Below are 13,093 nucleotides of genomic sequence, written 5' to 3'. Positions count from 1 at the left end.
TTGCCATACGGACATGACGTCGTTTTTCCACTTGCCGAACAAAACAAAAACAAAAAGAACTTAAGACGTTACTTGAATCATGTCGGCCAGAAATAATATTCAACCACATCATCATGAGACAGAAAGTATGTAGACGTACAGGTCATACATAGATGTAAGCAAAATAGGGGGTGGAGGAGGGGCAGGGGTGGTGCATGTTAGTAATGTAGTGTTTAGGCCTGTCTATCAGCAGTTTATTTCTAGCCTTGCAGTCTCTGGCCCTCGCAGACTTGAACGTGATGACCTTGAACACATCACGGTACGTACGTACGTACGTACCAGAGCCGTGTAGATAGAAGAGTCGCGACATCTCCATTCACTCCAATGGACCAGTTTTTTACTCTCAAGAGTTCCAGGAAGTAAGGTCCTGGATTAAGCAGCACTGTCGAGTTGCAGCAAAATGGACAGTTTGTGTTGTACTCTGAAAGGGTGTTTTTTTAGAATGTAAATTGTACATTATCAGCTTTATTTTAGCATGCAAAAGTAGCACAAGACCCCTTCCTGGCTGTTCATTGGCTAATGAGTCACGCATCTTGGTCCTCCGCTGACGTCACTCTCTCTCTCTCGAAATTGCTCTTTTTCACATGGAAAGTTTAAAAAGTGCAGAAGGACTGTGTAAGCTAGGTGAAGTAAGGATACAATCCCTAAAGCAATGTATTAGAGAGAGAGAGAGAAAGAGAGGATGAGGAGGAGAGACTGATGGAGAAAGGGTGGAAAATTGGTAAATATAGACAGACAGAAAAGGAGGTGAGAGAAAGAGAGGGAGGGGGGAGAGAGAGAGGGAGAGTCAGGAGGGAGAGAGAGAGGGAGGGGGGAGAGAGAGAGGGAGAGAGAGAGGGAGGCAGGGATTCAATTGGCAGAGAAACACAGAGGCACTGAAGCTTGTTCAATGGGGTTTGATTGTGCCTGGAGAGTTTAGCGCCTGTTAGAAGCAGAGACAAGTCAGCAGCTCACAATTAACAGCTCAACCTATCACAGACAAGTCAGCCGGCTCACACTTAACAGCTCAACCTATCAGAGACAAGTCAGCCGGCTCACACTTAACAGCTCAACCTATCAGAGACAAGTCAGCCGGCTCCCACTTAACAGCTCAACCTACCAGGGTGCACATCTGTTAAGCCGGGATAATTATACGTTTCCTCATCTGATGTTTGAATGCTTCGTTGCTCTGGAAACAGTGTACGCAGTGTAAAAGGGCCAGGTGGAAATGGCGATGGCGGTCTCGTAATAGCCGTACAAACATTTGCTAAAATTCGCCACGATTGTAGAAATGAAGAGCTGTCACATCGCAGGGGAATCCTCTGTGCTTGAATGAGGATATAGCTACTGTACAACAGGGAGTATGATTAAAGCTGTCAGACTCGTTCCAACAGAGCCCATAATTCCTATAAGCACAGCGTGGCTGTGTGTTATTAAAAAGGAAGTGATTACTGTACCAGCTCTCGTAGCAACCAGACAGCCAGTAGCAGTATCTCTCTCTCTCTCTCTCTCTCTCTCTCTCTCTCTCTCTCTCTCTCTCTCTCTCGTGTTTTTGATTCAGTTCAGTTCCCCCCTTATCACACAAGCATCTCTATACACTATACACACTTTTTTTCCTGTTGTCTCTCTTACAGACGAATTGACAGACAGAGATTGACAGAGAGACAGACAGACAGACAGACAGACAGGCGAAGGTTTAAAAGATGGACATGTAGGTAACTAGTCACACTGACAGCTCCGCCTGAGAGAGAGAGAGAGAGAGACAGAGAGAGCCAAAGTGGTGTGCGTGCATGCGTGCGTGCGTGCGTGCGTGCGTGCGTGCGTGCGTGCGTGCGTGCGTGCAGCTCTGTTTGGCAGGCACGGGGCCTAGGGAGCGTGAGCTAAGACAACAGTAACAACAACAGTAGCTAATGGAGGCTCCACGGGGGAGACTGGAGGGTTGTGGGGAGGAGGAAGTGACAGGTTAGGGACCGAGGGAGGGAGGGAAGGTCAAAGGTCACAGGCAGAGAGCGATGGAGGAATAAGGACCATCCACGTGTGTAATGGATACTTTGGAAAACTTTGGTAAAAAAAAAAAGTCCATTGGAGTGAATGGAGATGATGCAACACTTACTACCTCAGTTGGACTGAACACGGAGTTTTAGGTCACCGAAAACGTAACTTTTCCTTCCACCTTCCAGGTGTATTTTCCTAATGTATTTTTTCCTGTATCGCTGAGCACAGGTGAAACTGAGCTTTTTGAAGACGCTGACACCATGTTGTTTGTTAGCCAACTAGCTACAAGGGAAAACACTGATGGCTGATACACTGCTAATGCTATATTATATACGTTAGCTTATATAGGTCAGTTAGCTGCCCATAGAGGCTACTATAATATATATTTAACCATATGGTTGAAGTGGTGAAGTTAGCCTAGCTGCACACTGTTGTCCAAGAGCTGAAGACCTCCAATATGGCCGTCAGAGGGTTGCGTTAGATCACCGGAAAGCCCTCTATAGACCTTATTCGCTAACCCCGGACAGCGCCATATTGTTGACATACCATCCTGCAGCTGACAACTATAGTAACGGCCTTATTGTCGTTTCTGTTCCATTACAAAATAGCGATAGTGATGACAGCCATAAAACCCCCAGAGTTGTTGTTTGTATGCTGCCGTTAATGCCTGTAATAAATAAACAAAAGAAAAAACGAGGTGAACAGACTTTGCTGTGAGGAGCTGTCAGAAAGTTTCACCTGTCTCTCCTAACTATCCACACATCTCCTGTGCTGCTGACGTATCCTCCGTCTCGCTCCCTTCACGTCTGTGGACGGTAGAGATAGAAACAAACCACGGGGACTTTATTGCTGTCATTACTACAGCCACGTGTAACGTAGGTCACCATCCGAACACAATTGGAACGATACAGGTAACGCTAACGGCGGCTAGCTTCCTATAAACTCTGCTCTTTTACATAGGCTGTCACTTAAAACGGCTGCGCTATGTCAACAACATGGCGGCAGTGGGCGTGCCCGTACGTGAGTGACGTCAATCGAGGAGAGGAAGAGAGGGAGGGATAGGGGAAGAGAGTGATCAAAATATGATGGAAATGTGATGTAACGCCCCCTTCTGGCGGCCATGGCGTTCTGGCCATGTTTCCGAGAGAGAGAGAGAGAGAGAGGGGGGGGGGGGGGGGGGGGGGGCATGTGTAGAGCTAAAGGAGGAGAAGGAGATGGGGATGATGGAGAGAGATTGGATGGCTGGGAGAGAGGCAGACACGGGGGAGCGAAAGTGACAGACGGTTAGTGCAGAGGTAAGTGGTTGTGCCAGGCAATAACTGCTTTTAATTCATTATTTACAGTCATGCAGAGTAGGCCTACATTCAGAGAGGCAGTAGAGGGGGAGAGAGAGAGAGGGAGAGAGAGAGAGAGAGATATGAGGGCATCAACAGGATTAATTTATTTAATTGTAATCTCTGGCAAAGTCTTCACTCATTTGCGTCGCCTTGACAGATTCATCAGCAGTTGTCACAGGGATTCACTGTAACATTTGATTTAAAGATGATCCTTGGGAGGATTTTCTTATTGATCTTATCAATGTGAAATTAGTTGGGATGACATGTTTTAATGTTAGCAGGAAATAAGTATGTCAGTGACTGACTGAGTGAGTGATGAAGTAAGTACATATAACTGAAGGAGTAAGCATTGTAGGCAGTATATAAGTAACTTAGCGAGTGAGCATTTTATTAGGCCTACTGTAAGTAAGAAAGCAATAATTTCAAGGAGTAGCCTATAGAGGCACTGCGTAACGCATCATCATTCAGAAGCCACGCCCAAGACGGGGGAAAACAGAACCCCCCCCTCCAATCCTGGCGTTCTCCTATGTCATGTGCATGGTCGCGTGTTGCACAAAAAGATTGTATATACGGAAGATGAACACTCCAACTTACTTCCTTGACAGCTAGATCCGAATTTTTCTTCTCGCCAATTCTCAATGGCTTCCTTGTTTTGCTCAGGACTACAAAAAAACTTTAACTGTTTTTTTTTTTACATTTGTTGTCTGCGCAGCCCACCACAAAACAGCTTTTAGCTATGTTTAATTCAAGGAAAATGACGCTGGTGTGTGGAAATGAACGGAGCTTTTCCCCCGTGATGGGCGTGGCCTATTTCATGCAGTGTCTCTATATACAGTAATTAAGACACTGAGTAAGTAGTGAGTAAGTACAGTACCTGTACATCGAGTTGTAAGAAAACGGGCAAGTAAGTTGTTGAATAAGTAAGTCAATGATTCATTTAATTCTGGGTTTGACTAACTCAATATGTACATTAGTATTAGTATTATTATTAGTATTAGACTAACTCAATATGTACATTAGTACTGTGAATAAGTGAGTCTGGGCATATTTTTATGAGCTAATTCCCCTCGTCAAAAAAGTATTCTCCAGTCAATTGCAATTGACACATCCAAAGTGGTGAGGAGGAGGGGTGGTAAGTAGAAAGCAGCAGTGGTTATGACATTATAAAGTGGTGAGGAGGAGGGGTGGTACGTAGAAAGCAGCAGTGGTTATGACATTATAAAGTGGTGAGGAGGAGGGGTGGTAAGTAGAAAGCAGCAGTGGTTATGACATTATAAAGCAATCTGCACAAGTTACCTTGGCAACAGATGGGTTGTTATAGTGCAGAAGGGTCCCTCCCCATGCACCCCTATTTTTGGCCCTTCTTTACAGCAGCCCTTCACTAACTCCACTGCTGCCTCTCATCTCACCAGCGAGAGCACAGCTCTGATCCCAAGCCTTCACTATAAGACTGCAAAATGTAACTTCCCACCTCCCCAGAGCACAGGGGGTTACACCCCCCAGGGCACCGGGGTTACACCCCCCAGGACACCGGGGTTACACCCCCCAGGGCACAGGGGGTTACACCCCCCAGGGCACCGGGGTTACACCCCCCAGGACACCGGGGTTACACCTCCCAGGGCACCGGGGTTACACCCCTAGTCTTGCAAAGAGTGCCGATGGCATCTATGACCACAGAGAGTCAGGACCTCAGTTTAACGTCTCATCCGAAGGACGGTGCTCACTCACAGGACAGAGTCCCTGACTGTCTCTGCCCTGAGGCATTGGGGAATTAGTCATGAGACCAGAGGGAAGAACACCTCGTACTGGTACTCCAACACCACTTCCAGCACCAGGTGGTCACATCCAAGGACTGACCACAGTCAGCCCTACTTAGCTTCCCCCAGTAAGCCAGCAATGTAACGCAGAGCCACGGTGCAAATGTAGTTCAATTTAGAGTTCAGAAGTGCTGGAACAGCACCTGCCTGCCTGCCTGCCTGCTACATCTCTGATCCGCATGCTGTATTAAGTCGCTAATGTATATTTATGACTGTATGTCATTTTTTTATGTTATCGCCTGCAGTGTTGACGCTACCTTCTATAAATATTTACCAGCATATCTGCGGATCAAGGAGATTCTGTAATATCAAGGAGGCCAGGCAGACCTCTGTCGTGTGCCGTTGCAGCGCCTACGAGTCGACTGTCCACCTTTGTTTCTGGTCTAAGAGCTTCTTGCCGCAAACAGCCTGTCTCCAAAACCCCTGAGTTAGCATCAAGAGACAGAAGCTCAGTAGCTAGTGGCAGTGCAGTCTGCAGCAAGGCTCCTGAGTTAGCATCAAGAGGCAGAAGCTCAGTAGCTAGTGGCAGTGCAGTCTGCAGCAAGGCTCCTGAGTTAGCATCAAGAGACAGAAGCTCAGTAGCTAGTGGCAGTGCAGTCTGCAGCAAGGCTCCTGAGTTAGCATCAAGTGACAGAAGCTCAGTAGCTAGTGGCAGTGCAGTCTGCAGCAAGGCTCCTGAGTTAGCATCAAGTGACAGAAGCTCAGCAGCTAGTGGCAGTGCAGTCTGCAGCAAGGCTCCTGAGTTAGCATCAGAAGGCAGAAGCTCAGCAGCTAGTGGCAGTGCAGTCTGCAGCAAGGCTCCTGAGTTAGCATCAAGAGACAGAAGCTCAGTAGCTAGTGGCAGTGCAGTCTGCAGCAAGGCTCCTGAGTTAGCATCAGAAGGCAGAAGCTCAGCAGCTAGTGGCAGTGCAGTCTGCAGCAAGGCTCCTGAGTTAACATCAAGAGACAGAAGCTCAGTAGCTAGTGGCAGTGCAGTCTGCAGCAAGGCTCCTGAGTTAACATCAGGAGACAGAAGCTCAGTAGCTAGTGGCAGTGCAGTCTGCAGCAAGGCTCCTGATTTAACATCAAGAGACAGAAGCTCAGTAGCTAGTGGCAGTGCAGTCTGCAGCAAGGCTCCTGAGATAGCATCAAGAGACAGAAGCTCAGCAGCTAGTGGCAGTGCAGTCTGCAGCAAGGCTCCTGAGATAGCATCAAGTAACAGAAGCTCAGTAGCTAGTGGCAGTGCAGTCTGCAGCAAGGCTCCTGAGTTAGCATCAAGAGACAGAAGCTCAGCAGCTAGTGGCAGTGCAGTCTGCAGCAAGGCTCCTGAGATAGAAGGCGAACAGCTCTCAAATCTCTTTTATAATATGTGCTGGGCCCTCACCCACACATATAATATGTAACGTTTTTCTCGCGCATGCACGCACAAACACACGCCCGCGCGCGCGCGCAAACACACACACACACACACACACACACACACCGTTCTCCCCCAGCCCCTCGGGTTGTCTCATTGCCTATGGAACTGTTAATTCTCTTTGAAGTTCAGTTTGGGATTTGCGAAGGCATCTAAAACCCTTTAAGAGGATAAGATGAATTAAAGTAGTTCTACAGTTAGTTTTATAGTCTTTTTTTATCTCCATGATAACAGTCGGCCCTGGAGATGCATTTATCTGCATGATATTGTAGAGACGAGATGTTTATCTTTATATTCAACTTAAAACACAGAAATTGACTTTTTAGGTTGTGCACAAGTTGCCATTTTACTTGCATATCGCAAGGATTCTTGCCAGTTGTTTTATTGGTTTTGAGTTATTAGATGTCAAAGATCACAGAGGATGCCATCCCATGACACCATCAAATTACGTTGTTATGTATACGCACATTCTTAAATGAAATATCCAGGATTATGAAAAATGTGTCGTACGATTGCTCAGATACTGCAGCACCTACATTTATTATTATCATATTTGTTTCTGTTGCAGACGTACGCAGTTCAGGGTCAGTATGGCATTCCACACTCAGAGGTAAGAACTGACAGTGACAGCTTTTATATATTAATTTTGTCTATATTCATGTGAGCGATCCTTTACTATTCCTGTATTATTTCTTCATTTTGTTTGTCTCTCTCTCTCTCTCTCTCTCTCTCTCTCATCTTTCTATTCCTCTCTCTCTTCTGTTGTCTCTGTCTCTGTCTCTCTTCTGTTGTCTCTGTCTCTCTCTCTTCTGTTGTCTCTGTCTCTCTCTCTGTGTCTCTCTTTCTCGCTCTCTCAGTTGGCCAAGCTCCACCAGTTGTCGATGCAGCAACAGGGCCTGGCTCCCATCAGCCAATCAGCTACGCAAGTTCTGTCTGGTATGCACACTAACACACACACACACACACACACACACACACACAGGTGTGTATGTGTGTGCCTACATGTGTGCGTGCGAGTTTGTGTATGTGTGTGTGTGTGTGCATGCGTGCGTGCGTGTGAGAGAGTGTGTTTGTTTGACAGCCAACTTGAATACTCTTGTGCATGGTTTTTGTGCATGTGTGTGCAACTGTTTGCGTGTGTGTGTGTGTGTGTGTGTGTGTGTGTGTGTGTGTGTGTGTGTGTGTGTGTGTGTGTGTGTGTTTGTGAGTGTGTTTTGCAGTAGCCTATGCACTTCACTTTGAAGCCCTTTCAGCTCCCCTGAAACACAAAAACAACTCAGAGCAGCTTGGTTGGTTTGAAGAGGAGAAAACTTCTCTTCCAAAACACTGGATCCACCAAATCATGATCGTAGAGTTTCATCAAGCCTGTGACATGTGGCAGCATCCAGTGCCCTAAAAGTGGGCAGTGGTGCCTAAAGGTTAGAGAAGCAGTGGTGCCTAAAGGTTAGAGAAGCAGTGGTGCCTAAAGGTTAGAGAAGCAGTGGTGCCTAAAGGTTAGAGAAGCAGTGGTGCCTAAAGGTTAGAGAAGCAGTGGTGCCTAAAGGTTAGAGAAGCAGTGGTGCCTAAAGGTTAGAGAAGCAGTGGTGCCTAAAGGTTAGAGAAGCAGTGGTGCCTAAAGGTTAGAGAAGCAGTGGTGCCTAAAGGTTAGAGAAGCAGTGGTGCCTAAAGGTTAGAGAAGCAGTGGTGCCTAAAGGTTAGAGAAGCAGTGGTGCCTAAAGGTTAGAGAAGCAGTGGTGCCTAAAGGTTAGAGAAGCAGTGGTGCCTAAAGGTTAGAGAAGCAGTGGTGCCTAAAGGTTAGAGAAGCAGTGGTGCCTAAAGGTTAGAGAAGCAGTGGTGCCTAAAGGTTAGAGAAGCAGTGGTGCCTAAAGGTTAGAGAAGCAGTGGTGCCTAAAGGTTAGAGAAGCAGTGGTGCCTAAAGGTTAGAGAAGCAGTGGTGCCTAAAGGTTAGAGAAGCAGTGGTGCCTAAAGGTTAGAGAAGCAGTGGTGCCTAAAGGTTAGAGAAGCAGTGGTGCCTAAAGGTTAGAGAAGCAGTGGTGCCTAAAGGTTAGAGAAGCAGTGGTGCCTAAAGGTTAGAGAAGCAGTGGTGCCTAAAGGTTAGAGAAGCAGTGGTGCCTAAAGGTTAGAGAAGCAGTGGTGCCTAAAGGTTAGAGAAGCAGTGGTGCCTAAAGGTTAGAGAAGCAGTGGTGCCTAAAGGTTAGAGAAGCAGTGGTGCCTAAAGGTTAGAGAAGCAGTGGTGCCTAAAGGTTAGAGAAGCAGTGGTGCCTAAAGGTTAGAGAAGCAGTGGTGCCTAAAGGTTAGAGAAGCAGTGGTGCCTAAAGGTTAGAGAAGCAGTGGTGCCTAAAGGTTAGAGAAGCAGTGGTGCCTAAAGGTTAGAGAAGCAGTGGTGCCTAAAGGTTAGAGAAGCAGTGGTGCCTAAAGGTTAGAGAAGCAGTGGTGCCTAAAGGTTAGAGAAGCAGTGGTGCCTAAAGGTTAGAGAAGCAGTGGTGCCTAAAGGTTAGAGAAGCAGTGGTGCCTAAAGGTTAGAGAAGCAGTGGTGCCTAAAGGTTAGAGAAGCAGTGGTGCCTAAAGGTTAGAGAAGCAGTGGTGCCTAAAGGTTAGAGAAGCAGTGGTGCCTAAAGGTTAGAGAAGCAGTGGTGCCTAAAGGTTAGAGAAGCAGTGGTGCCTAAAGGTTAGAGAAGCAGTGGTGCCTAAAGGTTAGAGAAGCAGTGGTGCCTAAAGGTTAGAGAAGCAGTGGTGCCTAAAGGTTAGAGAAGCAGTGGTACCTAAAGGTTAGAGAAGCAGTGGTGCCTAAAGGTTAGAGAAGCAGTGGTGCCTAAAGGTTAGAGAAGCAGTGGTGCCTAAAGGTTAGAGAAGCAGTGGTGCCTAAAGGTTAGAGAAGCAGTGGTGCCTAAAGGTTAGAGAAGCAGTGGTGCCTAAAGGTTAGAGAAGCAGTGGTACCTAAAGGTTAGAGAAGCAGTGGTGCCTAAAGGTTAGAGAAGCAGTGGTGCCTAAAGGTTAGAGAAGCAGTGGTGCCTAAAGGTTAGAGAAGCAGTGGTGCCTAAAGGTTAGAGAAGCAGTGGTGCCTAAAGGTTAGAGAAGCAGTGGTGCCTAAAGGTTAGAGAAGCAGTGGTGCCTAAAGGTTAGAGAAGCAGTGGTGCCTAAAGGTTAGAGAAGCAGTGGTGCCTAAAGGTTAGAGAAGCAGTGGTGCCTAAAGGTTAGAGAAGCGAGCTTGTGACTGGAAGGTCGGCGGTTCAATCCCCGGCACTGGCAGGATAAATCTGGGTGGGGAAAGTGAAAAAGCAGCGCTTGCCCCTCCCTCATTACCACCACCAAAGGTGCCCTTGAGCAAGGCCCTTAACCCCAACCGCTCCAGAGGAGCTGCTCAGAGACCCTCATGTGATGGCTCAATATGAGCTGGAGGAGGCAGGAGCTCTGTGCATGTTCACTGTCCACTGTTAAGAAGACACGGTCGCCTCGTCATGTCATTACTCAAACAAATGCTAACCACGCACACACACACACACACACACACACACACACACTCACACACACACAGACACACACACACACACACACACACACACACACACACACACACACACTCACACACACACAGACACACACGCACACACACACACACACACACACACACACACACTCACGCACACACACACACACACACACACACACACACACTCACACACACACAGACACACGCACACACACACACACACACACACACACACACACTCACACACACACACACACACACACACACACACACACACACACACACACACTCACACACACACACACACACACACACACACACACACACACACACACACACAGACACACGCACACACACACACACACACACACACACACTCACACACACACAGACACACGCACACACACACACACACACACACACACACACACACACTCACACACACACACACACACACACACACACACACACACACACACACACACACACACTCACACACACACACACACACACACACACACACACACACACACACACACACAGACACACACACACACAGACACACACACACACACACACACACACACACACACACACACACACAGCAGAGAGGGAAACAAGGGCGAATTATCATTTGGAGCTATGGATGGCTGATTATTCCATTATGTCCAGGTATAAAACTCATCAGTCGTGGTAGTGCACAGACACACACACACACACACACACACACACACAGACACACGCGCGCACACACATACACACGGCACACGGACACACACGCGCACACGTACGCACGCACACACACACACACACACACACACGCACACACGTACGCACGCACACACACACACACATGCACACACCCTATTAGAGGCGGTGTTGGTTTAGCTGGCTGTGACCACACCCTGTGGAGAGGAAGAAAGAAAGAAAGAAAGAAAGAAAGAAAGAAAGAAAGAAAGAAAGAAAGAAAGAACAGACATGGATGTCGACTGCTCACTTGTTGGCAGACAGAGGCATATATCCACGGTGCGGTCGTTCTAGTTAAAGGACGGCTTTACCGTGGGGAATATGAATATATATCAATCTCACGCCCCTAAGGTTTTAGAATCCGTTGAAATATTTTGAAATTGGAGCTTCACTGCCTGACCTATCAGGCATCTCTCACATTTTTAGGGAAGCCGGATGACGCGTTACGCGTCACCCGGCTTCCCTCCCCGCTTGCGGAACTCGAGCGCCTATGAACTACAAGTCTTGTGAGCATGGTCCCGCCTCTAGAGGTCCTCCACGCCCCTTCAGAGCTCTCGACGAAAAGCAAAAGGCAGCCATCTTGTCCACCCGCATAGCATACTGTAGCTAGGTTAGCTTTCCATAGCTCCTTGCCAAGAGACCATATCTCTGGAACGGAAGCACCAGAAGACACGGGACTGGCGGCATTGGAAAGCTCGTCAAATTTTACATCTAGTAGTAGGTGAGTTGAAGTAACGAAATCAACGCTGAGCAATGTACCCATTTTTACACATTTTTACAGAAAATAGTTACAACATCAGATGCGCGTAACTCCTACGAAAATGCCTTAAAATGCATGAAATTTTTTTTATGAAGACATCTCCCGACATATATACTACCGTTTACATTTGGTGCAATTTGGAGGCAATTTTATTTTCGATTTATTTCTTCTTCTTTGTATCTTTTATTGTCGAAGCCTTCTTCTTCTTCTTCTTCTTTGAGTTTTATGGCGGTTGGCAAACATATATGTGCATTACCGCCACCTACTGGAGTTTGATATCAGCCAAATGCCTGAGGGGTGGGCATGAAAACGAAGGCCACGCGAGCCCAGTGCATTGTGGGAAATGTAGTATTTCGGGTCCCCGCACCCGCCCCTCCCCTCCACCACCCCCCCCCTCCACACAGAGTGGATTTCTGGTGATATCTCTGGCGGGAAACAACCAATTTCAAAAATTTCAACGGATTCGAAAACCTTAGGGGCGTGAGATTTAATATATATTCATATTCCCCACGGTAAAGCCGGCCTTTAAGCACTGATCTCGGCTTTCAAGCCCCAGAGGAGTCCCCCCAGGCATGGAGCTCACCTCTACCTGATTTTTAAGCACCAACATCGGCCTCCAAGACCCAGGACAGTTCCCCACTTCTGGAGCTCACCAATACTCGATTTTTAAGCACCAATCGCGGGTTCCAAGACGCAGGATAGTCCCCTGCAGGCCTGGAGCTCACCTCGACTTGAAAAGCCCACTCTTCAGAAAGGTGCTATAGTGTGGTCGGATGCTGGGATGAAGCACTCCTTAGCGCTCTGCCAGTGCTTTCCTGCCTGAGAAAACCTCGATGTGGACTAATGCTTCTTTATTCTGCATTACTCTACCTGTCCTCCTCTCACTCTCTGTCCTGTCTCTCTCCACCACCTCCACCTAATGAAGCACAAATACCACACTGTCTCAATGTAAAGACGTGCAGCTAAACTAATACTCTCTCTCTCTCTCTCTCTCTCTCTCCCTCTCTCCCCCCCCCCCTCTCTCTCTCTCTCTCTCCCTCCCTCCCTCTCTCTCTCTCTCTCTCTCCCTCTCTCTCTCTCCCTCTCTCTCTCTCCCTCCCTCTCTATCTCTCTCTCCCTCTCTCTCCCTCCCTCTCCCTCTCTATCTCTCTCTCCCTCTCTCTCCCTCGCTCTCTCTCTCTCTCTCTCCCTCTCTCTCTCCCTCTCTCTCTCTCTCTCTCTCTCTCTCCCTCCCTCTCCCCCTCTCTCTCTCTCTCTCTCTCTCTCAGGAGGGATGGATGCTAATTCCCAGACCACGTCTCAGGAGCTCCTCATTCCAAACGATGTAAGCATCCAGCGCAAAGTCAAACTCATTCCCGCTCAGACGCGGTGTAGCTACACACCTGCACGTATAATCTTCACCGTTTTTGTTCTTCTTGAAGTTCTCAGCTCTTCTTGTTCTGCTTAAGCTTTTCTTTTGCATCGTCGCTTTCTCAACTTCTTCACACATCAGACTTTTTAGCTCTTTTTCTATCTCCATATAAAATGAAACTA

The 13,093-nt window shown here is 47.6% G+C and overlaps 1 protein-coding gene across 1 annotated transcript in view; it reads left to right on the top strand.

Moving 5' to 3' along the window:
• Positions 1-13,093, top strand: part of pcbp4 (poly(rC) binding protein 4) — a gene marked incomplete at both ends in the record, with an annotated part of 71,260 nt that overhangs the window by 41,963 nt on the left and 16,204 nt on the right. Inside the window, 3 exons of the mRNA XM_083660635.1 lie at positions 7,132-7,173; positions 7,421-7,499; positions 12,829-12,884. Of these exons, the coding sequence (XP_083516761.1) occupies positions 7,132-7,173; positions 7,421-7,499; positions 12,829-12,884 (177 nt within the window). The remainder of the gene's footprint in view (positions 1-7,131; positions 7,174-7,420; positions 7,500-12,828; positions 12,885-13,093) is intronic.

This window comes from Poromitra crassiceps (genome assembly GCF_964638095.1).
Source record: "Poromitra crassiceps genome assembly, chromosome: 25".
Classification (NCBI taxonomy): Eukaryota; Metazoa; Chordata; class Actinopteri; order Beryciformes; family Melamphaidae; genus Poromitra; species Poromitra crassiceps.
This window is presented reverse-complemented; position numbering and strand designations above follow the sequence as displayed.